The sequence below is a fragment of the Vidua macroura genome, chromosome 6 (assembly GCF_024509145.1).
Source record: "Vidua macroura isolate BioBank_ID:100142 chromosome 6, ASM2450914v1, whole genome shotgun sequence".
Lineage (NCBI taxonomy): Eukaryota > Metazoa > Chordata > Aves > Passeriformes > Viduidae > Vidua > Vidua macroura.
The window spans coordinates 16099539-16117560 of NC_071576.1; the positions used below are offsets into that span (position 1 = coordinate 16099539).

Consider the following 18022-nt stretch of genomic DNA (forward strand, 5'->3'; position numbering starts at 1 on the left):
TAATTTGGGATTCTCTGTCAGCACACGCTAGAATGTAGTGACTGATAACACTAAAATGTTGTGATCTTAGCTGAATTCGTATCAGTAACTTAGAAAAACAAACAAAACTGATAGAAAGGCTTATGATCACACTGTGCTGTCTTTATCCTTTTTTTAAAAAACAGCACTATTTAGACTTCCTAAGGGTTTTTTTTTCTTTATTAGTGTATTCCATGCAGGCGTATGTGATCCCTTCCCATCCTAAGCCCTCCAGGTTAAAGTCCTATGGCCAATATGATTATGTACAAAGTAACTCACTTTATAAAAGTTCACTAGTATCAACAACAGCAGTAATACAATAGTATTCAGCAACGAGTATTCGGCATCATACAGATTTACATACCATTGCTACAAAACCAGAGCATTTCTATGAAGTTCTGGTTATCAATATAAGGGAAATACAGATTTTTGTAGAATGTTAAGAAAAAAAACCCACAAAACTGAGCTATCTAGTTATCCCTAGATTTTGTGTAAGAAAATACATTCTCACTCAGTATTATATTTTCAATTTTTTTACATTTCTAGTATATAGTTCTATCAAATGTTCAATACAGTCTTCATTTTTAAGCTACTATTTTAAACAGAATAGTCTGTAGATCAGATAGAAAATTTTTGTTGAGAATGAATTGCAAAGTAAATTATCTTTCCATTGATAGCCCACAGGGCTATTTTTTGCCACTTCTTCAAAAGGCTTTATTTAAGCATACACACAAAGAGCATATATTACACTGTTTTATGTAAAAAGCAAACAACCCTCCACTGCCAAAGCTGGTGTTTCACACATGGATAGGGGAGAAAAGGATTAAATAAACTCGAGAGGCCATTTGTTTTCATAAGTTAATTTCTGAGAAATTAATGAACTCAAAACTGTGTTTTAGGTAAATTCCTAGCATCAGCAGCTACAATAATTCTTACTGTCATCTAGAACAGAACATAGCAGAAAATCATTAAATACATTACGTGAACTCAGATTTCAAGAGAAAAGATTTTCCTGAACTTGGCTCATGGCACTCTGAACGAACAGCAGTGCATGGATAAAGGCTTTAGACTTTGAAAAGTATTAAAATCAGAACTTAGAAAAGGTTTTATAATTGGCATAATTTTGGAAGAGCTAGGAGTTACAAATTCTGTAAGTTTGCGCAGAAGTTACTCTGAACCATAATTACTGCATTTTAAACTGCCTGAAAATATAACCCGATCTTCTTAAAGTAATTGCCCAAGTAAATTTTTTATCCTGCAGATTAGAACATGAAATGCTGTTTCAGAACAAATCAGTAAGATGGAACAGATGCAGCGTTAAGATGCAGCCAGATTAACACTGGGGAAACTTTAGGCAGTCTAGCTTTAAGTGGGCTGTTAATAATGTACTTCAACTAAGCTCAATTTAAAAACAAAAGAGGGTGATATTTGAGACTGTTCCCCAAATCAAAATCACTAAAAAAAACCCCAAGCAACCGAAACCAAAAACAACCACACAGAAACCAAAACGAACAAAACCAATTTATCCAATCTTATTTTAGAACAAAAGAATGACTTTTACATGTTTTGTACTCTTTGACAGGAAATCTGTGAAACCAAAACATGCCCTGACAAATTGAACCTTTCTTGAGGAGTGTTCATAGTCACAAACTCATTTATAATGTGTTATGTGGGAGATGCCAAGTTGTAATAGTTTAACAGTCATCTACATGGAATGTACCAACAGATTTATGAACAACAGTAGCAGTCACTCACATGTTCATGGCAGCTAACTGTTCTTTATGAATTAGGTTTCCCTGTATAAATTAGAAAACTACAAAAAGTCAGAACTGGGAGAAACCTCCATTGTCTGTAAAAGTTCAAGTGAAAACACCTTTGCAGCACTTTTCTTAGACAATAGCATATTGCTCATATAAAAGGTCTCTTATCCTATAGAAGTCCTGGCAGAGGCAGCCTTCCAATCCAATACGCCCTGTTTCAGTCTGAAACAAAAGATATGTTTCAATTTATTATCTTTACATGAATGAGAAACTTCATTTATTACTAAAATAAGATTTTATTTATTACTAAAATAATATATATTATTTTATAATATTATTTGCCAAAGAGATTAAAACACAGGACACCTACCCTGCGGACAGCCACCAGGTTGTTGCACACAAGCACTCCTCCAACAAATTCAGCTTGTATACCTTCCCGCAAGAGAACCTGCTTGAAGTCAGACAGTCTTGGCTCATTCATAAACACAGACTGATGCCCAAGAACCTTCAAAACAACATACACAATTTTACTGCTTCTATTTAACACCTTCCATTTTTCCAAAGAGCTCATTATTGCGTTGGCAGCAGTGCGCCCAAGACTACAGGACTCTAAATTAGTTCTATTTCTGTTCACCTGCAGCAATACATCTTCAGGACAGAAGAGCCTTAGAAGTTACCCATCACAAAAAGCAAAAGGTTTTTCTTTGCTCACATATTGAAGACAAATAGAAAGCTACAATAAAGATGCCTCTTCCAAGCCATGCTATGCCAGGGACCAAGCTGCAGTGAGCTGTACTGCTGATCAGTACAGGGTGCTATGATGGTTGCCATGAATCTGAACAGACTTTAGAGCTGTGTCCACAATTCTCTAGCTCCCAGAACAGACTACATTTAGGACTGTGAAACAGAGAATCTTAAAAACCATCTCTAGGATTAAAAGGAACTGGAATAATTCAACAGAAAGATAAAATAGTATCTCCTAAAATGCAAACTATTTTAAGAGCTATGGTAAATTTATACCAAAGACAAACTTAATGAATTCTCAAATCACTACTATAGAAGCAGATGTATGAATGTCAAAGATCTGTATCTCAAGTATATGAAGTATCTTCCATAGCATCAACAAAACACAATAAAATCCTGAAGTGACTAACACCAACTGATTCCTCTGTCTGCAAGTACTAATTACAGATAAGACACACATTAATTAAAATCTTATTTCATAAATATATGGCTCTGTTAATGGATGCAACAGATCATCCTCACTGAAAAGCTTAAAAGCTGAACAAAGAACAGCACCAGGTTTAACAAAAAGAAACCCAAACATGAAAACCCAGTTTCAGTTAGGCTTTCATTTGAGTACGATCACAGTATCAACCTCTAAGCACTAGAAAAAGACAAATGAATACAGAGGTCTTCATAAAAGAAATCCAGACCAGCATCATTTCTGTACCTCATGAGGTGGCAGAGGTTCTAAAGTAGGAATGATCTCACTCTCCTCACACATCTCCTTGTCATCGTCGCCAAAGAGGCTTTTCATGGCCTTCTGTTGTGCAATCACACTCGAGTCTGAAGAAGGCACATCCACTTGCATCTCTAAGTCTTCATCTTCCCTCAACTCTCCCTCTTCCAAAATAACTCCAGTATCCACTTTGGAAACCCTCATGTCCAGAACACCATCTATCCAAGCCAATTCAGCATCCTTGGCTTTACAGAACTGAAGAGAGCTGACAAGAGAATCTTTCAACCTGACCTGGGTTGCACAAAAAATAAAAGTAGTATTAGTTTCAAGGAAAATACAGAGGTCTTATTTAAAGTTTTAAAGGTTAGCAAGTTTCTCTTCATCATCTTTCCAATTGGTTTGATTCATGAGCTCTTCTGGAGAGAAAGGATGGAACTGGTATCACCAAGGCAAGATACTTTAAAATTTAATATATGTAACACTTGTTTTACAACTTAAAAAGCACCAGAGATCAACACCTTTCTCATCTTGGCTAAAATTAAAAAAGAACCTATAGAACTGCAAAGCTTGACTTAAATTTACAGCAAGAGCAATAATTTCTTTTTAAAAACCAGAAACCTTTTTTGCAGCCAAGTTGTTCCTCAGTTGGTCTTAGCAAATTCAGAGGAAGTTCCTATAGATACATTTAGGTTACTGATGAATAGTTAAAAATTTCAACCCTCCGAAAAATTATAATTACTATTTTATTGTAAGAAAGGATGTTGTAGTATGAGACTTTTAAGTGTCCTTACCCTGATTCCTCTGGTGGACTCTGGGACTTTAATCCTTTAAATAAAGCTCTATTCTTAGAGATTGTTATCCACATTAGAAGGTCCATGATTCCCATAGTGCAATCAAGGCTCCAACCGTGTGAAAGAACCTCCAGCTACCCACCCATGTGCAGCACAGCCCACTCAAATGACACTGTGACACTGACACTTCACTCACATCTATTATTTTCAAATTCAATATGGCCACTGCAATTCTTCTGGGTCATTTCTTACACACTAGCAACTCTCATAGCCTTAAAAAACAAACAAAAAATCCCAACAACCAACATGCAGAAAACATGCTTTTTTAAGGCTGCCATAACTAGATGATTTTTAATAACTGGAATTTTCTACTTTCTAGACGAGAACAGATTTTTCTCTGGAAAGAAACAGAAGTACTTCTTTCAACAATTCTACCAATGTTTTTCTATTAACTTTAAAAGAACAAAGGAATAAAGGACTACTGCAAAAAGTGCTTGTGAGAGACTTCCCTCTAAACAACTTTGAAAATTAAATTGGGAGCATAGACAATTTTCACATAATTCACATAAGCTATTCCAGCTTTCTTATTTAGAACTTAATATATTGCATTTAATTTTCATGGCTAACACACAGCAATACATTATCATAACGTTACTTACCAAGAATCATCACATTAAGTTTTTTGGGGGTACGGGTATCTTATTTGTTTTTATCATTAGCTTGCTCCTAATTTTACATGTTCACTCTTAGGTACTATTTAAGTATGAAGCATTTTTTAATCCTAGCTCTTTAAGGCTCCATTTGAGATTCCAAAGAGAATGCTGAATTGCAGCTAGTATACAATGGTATTCTAAATGTAGGCATTATAAATGTGAAAATACTTCAATAAAGCAAACTGATGCCCCTGTGGAGACAAATGTTGCCTTTTGCACTTCAGGTAAAAACACACTGATATCATATTCAAGCTTTCAAACACTTATGAATAATAAGCCTCAAGAGAATGCTTATCTAAAAGACAGAAAAACACAACTAATGCCTTGATCACACAAAATTAATTGAACTCACAAGTGCTACCACCTCTTCTCTCCCAAAGAACAGAGGGCAAATTACATTCTCCTCATACAGCTCTACTACAGACCACACAAGTTACACAACTAAAAAATTCCAGTACCTTACCTGGTAAATGTGAGTTTCACTTGTAGCATCTACAGTTTCATGAAGTTTGGGCATGTAAACTTTAATATCTTTTCCACCAAAAGCTCTGCAACATTCTGCAAGGTCCTGACTGGCCTCAGGTGGTCCATGGACAATCACCAGTTGTCTTGGTTTCATTTGGTTAATAATTTTTTTAATTGAGTCCCCGTCTGAACGTCCTTCATAGTCAATATATGTAACTCTGGCTCTAGTTTGAATTAAAAACCCAAGAATAATATGTTTTAGTTTAAAAGATTAAACCTTTGAGTGCTCCAAAATACTTTGTTAAGATATATTTAAATTATTGTACATTAACAAAAGCTGTCAGCACAGTGTATTATGGATCTGTAAAATACAGTTGTCAAATATTAGCATGTGTGTATTTAACACTATACATTCACAAAATTCACTTACACAGTTATAAAAAAAAATAAGTTATGCATGAAATAAGCATATTTGAATATGTTATCATTTTAACAAAACATACTTAAGTATCTATGCTAACATACTATTGCATCATTTCTTCTATCTCTTCCACCTGTCTCCATAAGGCTGGAAACAAACCAAATTTTTTAAGACTGGGGAACCATAAGACTGTTCTGTGCTCCCAGAAAGACTAGTAAAATACAACTTAGCTCGGGGAAAAAAGCAAACTAAAATCAAGTCCTTTCCCACTTTCTTAAATCCAAGCTAGCCCTTTACCCAATTTGCACTGTACCCATGCCACTGTTCTAGCAGAATTGAGAACAAAGTCACTCACTTAATTTCCATGGATTCTGTTGCAGAAATACATTTGGTAGGAACATCTGATAAATCCTGGTCCATAGGTTCCTCTCCGTTTGTCAAACCAGACTCTAATTTGCTTTTTTCTTCTTCTGTTGCTTGTAGTTCTGGAACTAGAAAATCCTCAGGTCTAAAGAATGAAAGACATTTTGCTTTTTAGAGTAAAACCAAAGCACAACCCAATATAAAAACAAACAGTGCTGATTATTACTACTAAGATTTTTTTGTAACTGTTATTGCCAGCAATTTTACTACACCTGCCAAACATTTCCACACTTGAACAGAGCTGATTTGGAAAATATGACCTTCCTATCTTAAAAAAGAACTTGATTAACTTAGGAAATACTAGCAAATTGAGGATTTCTAGCAAGTATTCCTTAAGCAAAGCTGACAAATATCACTGAATTTTCTTAGGATGAATAGTGTTTTCTCACGTCACAAATTTAACATTAAGTGAAATATAAAGCAGAAAAAAGTCAGGTTAAAAGAATTTAAAATCTTCTACCTCAAAAGATTTAAAAAAAAAAGCCTGGAATGAAAATACATCCTAAGAGGCGTGAACACAGATCAAGGATCAGCACTCTGCAGCTTCAATCCTTATCATAAACTTTCTCTAAGACTTAGCAGTTTGAAGAGCATATAGCAATGCTGCAAAACAGACAAAATGGTAAATTCAATTACTTCTAGTTTTTTATTATTTCACAGCTACTATGTTAGTATACATTACCACCACATACTTGATAATTTCACCATATTCATCCCATTTAATTCTTTCTTCAGGAGCTGGAAACATTGGATAAGATTTTTTTGCCTGTTTGAAGAAGCTTCCTTTCCGGCTACCTTCACCTTTCATCATCAAATCATGTTTGGTCTTATGTAAAGTCGGCTGATCAATATCCTCCTCAGCATCACTCTCATCACTGGAATCAATATCTGCCCTGAAATGACATTCCAAAAATACCTAGCACTTTTTTTTTTCCTTCAGGTTTCATATTACGTAAACACACTGAGTAGAAAATAACAGTTGACATAACACTAACCAAGGGCAGTTTATGTATCTGAGAAAGAGCTCACAGTCAAATGGCAGATGAAACTGGCCGTATCAGAACAACAGATCAAAGACAACCACTCCTGATTCCTCAGGACCCTCAAACAAAGCTAGTGAAACTCTTTCATATAGGCCTGAAAAGAGTTGAAGAAGCAGAATAATCACACAGAAATCTCAACTCTGATCATAACAGCAGAATGAGCAACATACTTACTCTTTAGACTGCTCTAACTTCTTAGCTGCTTCTTTCTTTAGTTTTTCCTTTTCTAGGTATTCTTCAAGTTCTTTTCCTTCCAACTTGACACGTTTTCTCAACTGCAGATGGAATAAAAATTAGTTATTGTGAGTAGCTGACACAACTTTAATACTTCTCCTATACGCTGCTGACAAGAATATTTGTTCTCAGGCACCAAGGGCAAGTATAAATTGTATGTTACATACAAGACAAGACTATGGCAAAAATGTGGTACCTTGACATGGTAACATCATGAGAGTACCAATTTGTACAGTCTGCTTTAAATTAAAGCATTTCTAAAAATATTAAAATCAATTAAGCTTTCCAAAAATTTCTGAAAATGTCTTCAGGAAATATCTCTCCAATAAGTGAAGGAAAATACTTTCAATGACCAGTGTTTTTTTAGTTTTTCAATCATTAACATCAAACCAGAAGAAACTAGCAAAGTCATACTAGCTGGCAAAACAATGGTAGATTTTGTTTCTTGCTTCCTGAGTACAGCTCACTTTGAATAAACTGAATTCTAGTAATAATCTAATACTATAATTCAATTATTTCAATCCAATCTAAAACCAAAATAAAGCTGCATCATCAGTATTGAAATTATCACTGCAATCACAGGACTTCCATAAATTAACAATGTGCACCAGAAGGAAGTAGACACAGGTGTACAGATTATTAAAAACAACTTGAAAGCATGAACAGCAATTAATTATCTCCTAATTTCCAGAATTTGCTCATCCTTCTAATCCTGATGGGATATATTATACGAATTTGACTTGATTCTCCTCTCACCCAAACCGGGAGAATTTTCCAGCAAGACCAACCCATTATATGTGGTGATCTGTACATCAACTGCAAGCAGAATTTTTCTATTGTAATACAAATACAAAGGAACAAGTTGTCTAAAAATAAATATTTAAAAGGAACTTCATGCTCAGCTCTATTAATTTTGCCATGCCATGAAAATGCATTTTGCAGTTCTCAGTAGGAGACTTATTTTTATGTAAATTTATCCACAATCTGATAAATATGCAACATACTGATTTCAGGTTTCTCTCCTCCACTAGAAGCACTTCCAGAAGATCAAAAAGGAAACTATGCTCAGTTTTGCCCACATGACCCCAGATGGTACACAATTAAAACCTGGAGCTACAGAGACAACGCTTACCTCAATATCTATAACTTTTTCAGATGGATTATCAATCAGGAATCGCGCTAATGTTCCAGGTGTAGTGCGGTAAGTTAAAATTATGGAGTTTTTGGAATCCTGGCACCACTGAATAAAAAGATCTCTAGAAAACCCACACTCCAAGTCAGGCTGACTGGCAAGAACAACTTTTGGACTTGGCACTCGAGCCAGATCAGACAGACTGTGACATAAGGAGAGATGGCGGAACTGAAAAGGGTTGTTTCTCTTGTCTTCAAAGCACCTCATCAATTTGTCACTCATCCATTCAACCTAAAGTATGTATTAGAAGAAGTTATCTATACAAATACAAGCTCTTCAACAGTATAAGCTTCATATGAAGTACAGGATGCAATATGCTTATGATTACTTCAGTATTTCTCAGCAGGTATAGAAATAATGTTGAGCATAAGCAACACTGAAACAAGTACTTTAAGCTCTCTTTTTTAACAACTATAAACTATGCTAACAAGTCTTATCGAAAAGACAGAAATCAGTACCAAGAAACATGCCCACTGTTACAACTGGACATTGTGTTACTTGAGCAAAAGAGCTGAGACACAAACATGCAGTACAGAATAAGGACATTCTCCCAGTATTTTTCCACTTTATACCATTACAAAGAAAAGCTTTTGCATAAATGTTCCTTTACCCTTCATAATTGGATTTTAAAATTAAAACAAACCTGTGATTTAGAGAACTCCACTACATTGTAGCTGACATTATTCAAAAGTGCAAGAGAGTAGACTCCTAATCCTGCATCTTTTGTTCTCCAGATCTGATCAAGAAGCTGAGCAAGTTCCAGAACTCTGCCTGCTGTATCCACGGCTATTAATACATTTCCATCACCTCGTAATGTCTCCAAAACATTAGCTAAGAAGAATTAAAAACAAAACAAAAACCTACTTATACTTTGAACCAAAGTTAGAAGGTTTGTAGTATGGATTGGATTTTTTTTTTTTGTTATATTACACTAGTAATTGTATTCAAAAGTGTACTGAACACAGAAACAAATGAAACTCGAAAAGAGATCCAAATCTACATTTCCACCACAATTAAAGGGAGCTGGAGTTTCCTCAGTAGCTCTACCTTGGTACTTCTTTCTTTTTTTTGTTTTTTTTTTTTTTATTAAAAAACAACAGAAAATGGAGTTTAAAAAAAGAAAGTGCTGAGGAAGGTAATTTAAAAATCCCTGAAGAGATTTAAGGATATTGGGTAAAATATACTATTTTCAAATACGGTTCATTGTTGTTAGGAAAACATTTAACTGAAAGGATCAGTATCATCAGAAAAGAGTAATTCAAAACTTGTTACATTTTAATAAGGTTTCTTAAGTTTAAATGCTGATGAATTTCTCATAAAAAAATAATTTATAGTGGCTAATAAATCACATTACTGATATTTTTGAAGCCCAAACAATACATACTCAGCAGCTGTTCATCCCTTTGCTTCCTCCTGGGTTGTACATAAGTAGCATTAAATGAATCTGTAATAAGCAATGAAGGCCTGCTCAACATTTCCAAGGAACATCCATTCAGATGGCTGTGGAAAAAAGGAAAAATCTCACTTTTTTGCATTTCTATTTCACGAGAAAAAATAAGACAGCTACATCCCAGATATTTGCATGTACAGAAACCAAACTACTCAGCTGCTGAATGCTTCCTGCTTCAAATTTACAAATAAATAAAAACAATTGGAACAAAGAAACCCAGAGCTAATACTTGCTTAAACCTGGTTAATCTGGATGCAAATGAAATTAGTGGTCTTATTAGAACTGGAAATGCACTTCCACACCTCCTTATCACCCACTAAATGATACACACCTAACACAGCTAAGAATCATACATTACTATGTTGAACTTACATCTCCCTCTTGTGGTTGAAATCAACGGCATAAACAATTTCTTCCTCCCCATCCTTGACAATCTTCCAAATTGTGCCTCCTATCATGTGACCAGCTGGCAATGGTGTGATTGACAAACCATGTCCTTTGCCTACAAAGGTTTTCAGTATTTTAGGTAGATTACACATATTAAAATCCATTACTCTGAACAAGATACAGTAACTTTAAACAACTGAATACCCAAATTACTACTGAGAAAAAAATCAAATTAAGTATGAAAAAGTAGTAATATCTGTCCTTCCTGTCTAAGCAGTAACATCAAAACATTTTGCAATTCACTTCTATATTTCCTCCAGAATAAAGAAATTAAAGATCACTTCTTCCCTCTACCTCCCACTGATACTCAGAGGCACTGCACAGCTGCTGTAACTATGGACATAAACAACAGTAAATTATATAAAAAATGTATCACAAGAAAGCAAGCACAATGATGAAAGCCAGGATCCTCTCTGAGGCAACACTAAATGTTTACTATATCAATCACTTTCGAAGTACTTAGGAAAACTTACATAAATTACACAATCTGGAAGCTTTCCAGAATGATAAACACTCAAGTCAAACCATAGCAGAAAAGGTGCTCATGTGCTGCAGTCAGGGATGACAGAACTTTTCAGCACCTGATGCATTTTTCAAATGGACTGTTGCTCCCTGTCATTGATACCAACCTGCATGTTTGTCAGATTAAAATGAGACCACCCACAACCATTATTCACTGACTCTGCTGCATTAAATGCACAGTAATAATTAATAATTAAACATATATTGTCTTCTTAGGAGCCTCCATCGAGTCCTTTCAAATCACCTCCATTAAATATGAAGTTAGTTGTTTTAAAAAAGTTGTATGCTAAAATTACTCTTTAGATGTAAAAATTTTCAAGGTAGACATAGCATTGCTACAACTATCTCAAAAAGAGGCCAACAGTCTTTCAAGGACAACATCCTCTTTCCAAATAAGAAGTCAAGTCTTTTGGCAGCACTATTCATGAACCTGTAAAACAGTGCACTTCAGAGACAAACTGCTGGTGGTCAGCCTGTATGTGTCTCTGTTCAAGAAGAGAGGTTTTGTTGTATTCTGATCTTTACATTCAACACTAGTGGAAAGCTGCTGATTGTCACAGGTCCCAGCAATACACTACACTGAGTATGATCTGAGTCACTGAAGATCTCCCCACTAAATCACGCACATGCTGTAACTTCATCTCTGTAACCCGCTCTAGAAAGCTTTCCCTTGTGTACTGGTTATGGAGAGTTCTGAGGTATCTACCCCTAGACATAAGTAAATAATTTCAACAGACATCAGTAAATTTCAAGAAAAGTTACAAAAACACAAAAGAGAAACAAACATCTAAACATTCTTTGGCATGACCTCCTCTGCATTGAGTAAAAGTTCTATACATTTCTAGATACAATTGCAATTGATGCAGACTACATGAGGCTAATGAATTCAGCACAGCAAAACATAATATTTCAGAACTCAGTCCCTTTAAAAAAGTTACTTTAGCTCTTAACTGCTCTGTTGCCTTTCACTAGAAGTAATTTCTTGAGGTTTTGGTGACAACTTTACCTTTTAAGTTCACAATCTGAGAAAACTTCAGCTGTTGTATCTTATCAAAGGCTGCATCTACATCATCCAATGTAAAGAGTGTGAAATCTTCAGTATTATGGCGGGACTAAAACAAACAAAGAGGTACAGAGCATTCAAACACTCCACCATATCAAAGATGTTGTGTATGAAAGTATCAACTTAAACATACCTGGTAGAGATCATACATAAACATCTGTCCCATTTTATATACAGGAATAGTTGCATAAATGGCACAATTCAATCCCATTTTTCCAACTGCATACGGAAGTGCACCAAGATGTAGAGGGTCAGGGTGGGAAAGAAGAACAGCATCAACCTGGTGTACATGCCTATAAAAAGAGGGCCAACAAAAGCCATTGAAAGGAGCTCTGTATGGTTTTGTATATCTCCTGCTAGGGATACTTTGAGAATATATACACAGTCTGAATGCCAAAAAATGAAACTTAAACCCTTCAAGAACTGGGACACTTTTAAAAATCGTAATTAAAACTTACAGATGTTTCCTAATGTTCAGGTACTTTAAAACACAAGTGACTTCAGAAAGCATAACTTTAAGATCTGAAGACATAAGTTTCACATCAAACTCCTGATGAAAAAGACCTTAATATGTAAGTGGACACCAGAAAGTAAATTAACTGAGGGACCAAGAATATTATCAGTACAGATGTGCTACAAATTGCTTGTACACCCCAAAACAGACTACAACTTTTCTTCCGATGAGAGTGACCAAGTAATAGGACCAAAGACACAACAATGCTCAAACTGATAAAGATCAAATCAAAATATATTTCTTTAAATACAGAAAAGATCAAACATATCATTTAAGAAAAGTAGCACATCAGTTTGGGGGATTTTATTACTCTTAAAAACATTTGTTTTTGCTTGCAAATTGTTGCATAAAATTAGAACTCTCACTAAAACCTTTCTACATATCATAACTGAAAAACTTGAGGGCATAAAACACATGTAACAAATGAAAATACAAGCTGGACTGACAGTTTTTTGTTCCCTTGCATAGTAAGTGGGGCACACACATTCTTCTCGATGGCTGTTACGATAAAAGGAATTTTATCTAATCACTTCTTAGATAAGACACTAAAAAATTTTTATAAATTATCCTCAGTACCTAACAATCCTCACTTAAAAGATTTCAAACACTACAAGTGTGTCAATGCTACAAAACTAGTATCAAAAAGCTCAGTTTCTTTCTCAATTCCATGTTTCAGTCCTAACTTGGCAATCAGCACAGCTCCTTGCTGTACATCTGAAGAAGTTCAGTATTGAAGTCTTGGGTTGGAGGGGTTTTTTCCCTTTGTTTTTTCCCTTTGCAGGGCTGGTGTCCTGACAGAAGGTGCTTTCCTGACAGTCTTTTCAACTTGAAACAAGAGCCAAGAGTTGAACTGCTTTGTATTCAGCCTACATGCACGAAGGCTTCCTCTCCCATTTAAAACTTAGTTAACTATTCTAAATTAGCTGACAGTCAAGGTCAGTCTCCCCTAAACTCTGTCACATTTATGACAATAAAAAACAAATCATCCAAGCCAAAACAAAAACTGAACAGTTTGAGAATTACAGTCAAGAGACACAACTCACTGAACTGACAAGAAAAAAATCCCAAGTTTTTGCAGGAAATGTTTCAGCAGTGTGATTCCCTTCAACTAAATATACACAAAACAAAACAAAACAAAAGAGAACAATTTTGCATTTAACAACACTATACATTATACCACTGCGTGGAATTTTGAAAACTTTCAAGATAGACCAAGCCCTATTGTAATAGATGTATGAACTGAACTACTTACTTCCTCAGAGAATCAATAATATCCATAGAAAAGTTTTCATCCCAGCCACAGTCCAAAAGAAAACGAAACTCATCAACTTGCAAAAGATAGCAGAGGGCAGATTCCTCCTGCACCCCCGAGAGCGTAGTCAACTTGATAATCGATGTCATTTTCCTCTCCAAGTGTTTAATCTCCAAAAGAACTAATCTGAATGGGGGACAAAATGTTTCATTGACTGACACAAAGAAAAATTTCATTTACTTAGATCTAGCTTCACATATTCCTGAAAATGTGTAGGCTAACGGTGTTAATACTGTTCAATACAGCTGCTCGATACCAATTAAGTCTCAGACATTAACATTCTACACTTGCAGGTCTTATTAGAAAGAGGTGGGGTTAATTCTCTACGATAAACATTAAGAATAATTATAAAAAGGATCCCTAGGAGCAGCGCAGTTAACAGCAGCTCCACAGAGCTGGATGGGGGCACCCAGAGATGGCAGATCCAGGGCCTGCCCGAGCAGGGGCACAGCGCGGGGCGGGCCGGGGGCTCCGGGGCTCCAGCGCCACACCGGGCCCCGGCTCCCGGGCCTGGCCTCTCGCCGGGCGAGGACGGGGTCACGGGGGCGAGCCGTGCGCCCACTCCAGTCCGAGGCGAGGAGAACAAGGGGAAGAGGAGGATGATGTGAAAGAGCCGGTACCTGCCGCCCTCAACCACCCCCAGCCCGCGCCGCGCTCGCCGCCATCTTGCGGGGGGCGGGGAGGAGGGGCAGCAGGCGGAAGGGTAGCGGGCGGCACCACCGCGAGCCCGCCGGGGGGAGCGCGCTCCTCCCCCGCCCCCGCGCAGCCCGTGGTCTCGCCCGGCCCGCCCGTTCCCGGTGCCCTTGGCGCGGCCGCTGCGGGTCCCGGTGGTGGCGCGAGCAGCGGTAATGGCGGGGTCGCGCGCAGCGCGGGAGCGGCGTTGGGGGCGGAAGCGCTGCCGGACCTCCCTGGGAGCGCCTCGCCCTGTCCCCTACCCCTTCGGCCGGGACACGGCGGCGGGGGAAGCGCCCCTCAGCCGTGGGGCTATATGGCGCTATTGCCCCTGGAGGGCGGTCGGGGTCCCGGGCAGGCCGCGGGCGGCTGAGCCGGGAGGTGGTGGGGCCGTGCCGCGAGTCAGCGGCCGGGCCCGGGGCGGGGGGTGCGTGCGGAGCCGCCCCACAGCGGCCGCGGCGGTAACGGCGGCGGAGTTTGCTTGGAGACCCGGCCGGGGCTCCGAGCCCGCGGCTGTGTGTGACAGACCTCACTGGTATCGCGTGTAATTCCCTAATCTGGAAGGCTTTGGTTGGGTTGGAAAGGTTTGCTGGGCCTCTTTAGTCTGGAGAAGTCTGCGAGGGGAATCTCATTAATGCGTGTAAATATCTCAAAGGCGGGTGCCAGACTTTTCATTGGTGCCCAGCGACGCGATGAGGAGCAATGGCCATAAACTAAAACACAAGAAGTTCTCCCTCAAGACGAGGAAGAGCTTCTACAATTTGAGGGTTACAGAGCACTGGAGCAGCTTCCCAGAGAGGTCGTGGAGTCTCCCTCTCCGGAGACATTCAAAAACCACCTGGATCTGTTCCTGTGTCATCTGCTGCAGGTGATCCTGCCTTGACAGAGAGGTTGGACTGGATGATCTCCAGAGGTCCACTCCAACTGCAATGATTCTGTCATTCTGTGATTTTAGAAATATTCTTCCTTATTTTAGAAATGTCCTTTCTTATCTGTCAGCTCCCCACTAAATATACAACTTGTCTCTGAGACTTGACACAGATAATGAAGTGTCCTTCTACAGAAGTTTAGGTTATGAAAGTGTTTCTAATGTTTTACAGAACGGCAAACTTCTGTAGAGTTGCTTTAATGAGTAAATTAAAGAGATGTTCTATTTCTCTCCTGTTTTAGGATGAAATCCTTTTTCCCCGGGTCAGCGGTTAGGATTATTTCTGAGAAACCCAGGTATGGGTTTGAGAGCAGTATGTGTCACCCAGGAAGTGTTTGATAGCCCTCATGTATATTATGTAATTGTGGAATCCTAATAAGTGAGAGTAAAGGTGCCAAGCATGCAATAGTTTCCAAGTGCAGATGTATTTGTACCTCTTACCTGTTACGCTTTTCTTTCTAGCAGTCATGGTGAATTTCGCCCAAGCTGTGCGTGAACACTGGGTTCACATCCTTGTTCCCTTAGGATTTGTGATTGGATGCTATTTGGACAGATGGAATGATGAAAGATTGTCTGCCTTCAGAAACAAGAGCTTATTATATAAAAGGTCTGCTTTATGATGCCTCTTATATACGTATATTGTAATTTTTCAAAATTCTTCTCAGTTCTTTTTTAGTTCTAATCAAAACCAAAAAAAGGGAAGAAAGATATCAAGCATTCATGAAGTGTTTTAGGTCAGTAATACCCTCTGAAAATGGAATCTTTAGGAGCTATCATCATGAAAGAAAGGATCATTAACTACTGTTAATGACTGTAAAGTTCTTGGTCATGAAATATGGAAACCATTATTTTGACACTCTATAACTTCAGCAGGAAACACAGTGCTTGAGTCTTAATTTTCTCTCTTAAATTTAAAATGATCACAGCACTTGTCAACCAAATACTTTTTATAAATGTGTGTTACTTCAAAATAATTTCCAAGTTCTTGGAAATTAACATACATGCTGCTATATCTTCACTGAATGATGTGATTATATGCACTGATCAGTTTGGGTTTTCTGGCTCTGACTCCTCAGGGAGTATTTACATCAGAGAACTTCAGGCATTGACTCACCTGTGTCAGTTCTGTATTAGATCATCAGGTTAACAAAAGAGGAGAGAAAAAAGTCATGTTGCATAAACTGATAGTAGGAGTGCTATCAGTTTGCTAGTGGATTTGTTTTTCCACCTCTGGCCTCACCTAAATTCATTTTGAGTAAAAAAAGCTTTTGACATCATCTGATACATTACTGATACATTAGCACTGTTCTTACTGTATTTGTTAGTGAAGTTGGGCTGCTATGTCAGTGTCTTGTAAAAATCCCTTCTTCTGTCACACCTCTCTTTCCACTAAAGTAATGAATTATTATATTTAAAAGAAGTAGATTTTTTTTCATTTTGGATCCAATTAAAAGTCTATTAACTCCTTAGAAGTCAGCTATTCTGTGCTTCCATTTAAATGAATGGAAATTCAGAGGACTCAAGCCACTGAAGCTTTTGAAAGAAAGGAGAAAGTTTATCACTATGGAAAGATTTTTAACTGACAGCAATTGCAAGGAAAGTTAAATTTTTACATAAATCTCAAATTGAAGGTATTGTTGAATATAAACTAACACAAATAAGTACTTAAATTTATTAATAATTATTCTAAAAATAAAAATACTAATTTTAGTCTCTTCCCTCTTTTTTTTTTTTTCTACACAGGGAGTTGAAGCCTGGTGAAGAAGTAACTTGGAGATAAAAGCTGATGATGAAAAGGAAGACATTTTTGCTTTATTCATCGTCTTACCACACATGTTGAAATAACAGGAATATGATTTTTACCCTGAGAGGATACTACAGTAAAGGACATCTGCAATTCATCAGTGCTAGTTTAATATCTGGTGTTATTTTTTGAAGTTGATTTAATTACATGACTAATATGTGTTCAGGAATTCCATTAGTCCATAAGCATTGAGAAAATTTTCTTCCCTACTCTGGAAAGGAGAGGAAGAATTATAGAATAAACTATGCAAAAATCATTTATGTTGTTATTGCTGTGTATGGTGTGGAATCCATGTGTTTATAGCTATTTCATGAACTAGCCTTTAAAGAAATACTTCCATAAACCCAGCATGTGTTTGACAGGTACTGAACCTCGTTAAGTTTCTTTCTGGATTTCCTCTGTAGGCTTGTTTGGAATAGCGGTTAAGCAGTTATTGCGGCTTTGAGAGGGGACCAGGAGGGTCTAAGGGGCGGGCAGCTGGTGAGCACAAGGCTGGAGCGCGCGGTGCCGGGCCCTGCTCCTCTCGGTGCGGGGAGAAGCGGCGCCGGGGCCGGGGCCGGTGCGGGGAGAAGCGGCGCCGGGCCGGGGCGGGGAGAAGCGGCGCCGGGCCGGGAGAAGCGGCGCCGGGGCCGGGGCCGGTGGCGGGAGAAGCGGCGCCGGGCCGGGGCCGGTGTCGGTGCCGGGAGAAGCGGCGCCGGGCCGGTGCGGGGCTCTCCGGCGGAGGAGCGAGCAGGCGGCGCGTGTCGCTCCCTGCGGACACGGCTGCCGCGCGGGGGCGCTCGCGGCCG

General features: G+C 38.2%; 2 protein-coding genes across 6 annotated transcripts; one reads left to right on the forward strand and one right to left on the reverse strand.

The window, feature by feature from the left end:
* Window positions 1–677: 677 nt before the first annotated feature.
* On the reverse strand, window positions 678–14526 carry CPSF2 (cleavage and polyadenylation specific factor 2). Of its 2 annotated transcripts, XM_053980182.1 has the most exons (15): window positions 14451–14526; window positions 13771–13956; window positions 12138–12297; window positions 11948–12053; window positions 10345–10474; window positions 9907–10022; window positions 9166–9353; window positions 8463–8753; window positions 7271–7371; window positions 6746–6946; window positions 5986–6138; window positions 5208–5433; window positions 3232–3531; window positions 2149–2283; window positions 678–2000 (listed from the first exon to the last, which is right to left on the reverse strand). In XM_053980182.1, exons 2-15 carry the CDS (start codon window positions 13917–13919, stop codon window positions 1908–1910), a joined length of 2349 nt encoding a protein of 782 aa, XP_053836157.1. In that variant the 5' UTR covers window positions 13920–13956; window positions 14451–14526; the 3' UTR covers window positions 678–1907. The 2 variants fall into 2 exon arrangements, with proteins under 2 accessions (XP_053836157.1, XP_053836156.1); XM_053980181.1 differs by lacking the exon at window positions 14451–14526 and having other exon boundaries at window positions 13771–14367.
* Window positions 14527–14595: 69 nt separating this feature from the next.
* Window positions 14596–17490, forward strand: NDUFB1 (NADH:ubiquinone oxidoreductase subunit B1). Of its 4 annotated transcripts, none has more exons than XM_053980184.1 (4): window positions 14605–14675; window positions 15673–15726; window positions 15893–16037; window positions 17174–17490. In XM_053980184.1, exons 3-4 carry the CDS (start codon window positions 15898–15900, stop codon window positions 17208–17210), a joined length of 177 nt encoding a protein of 58 aa, XP_053836159.1. In that variant the 5' UTR covers window positions 14605–14675; window positions 15673–15726; window positions 15893–15897; the 3' UTR covers window positions 17211–17490. The 4 variants fall into 4 exon arrangements, with proteins under 4 accessions (XP_053836158.1, XP_053836159.1, XP_053836161.1 ...); XM_053980186.1 differs by having other exon boundaries at window positions 15896–16037; XM_053980183.1 differs by lacking the exon at window positions 15673–15726 and having other exon boundaries at window positions 14596–14675.
* Window positions 17491–18022: the final 532 nt, after the last annotated feature.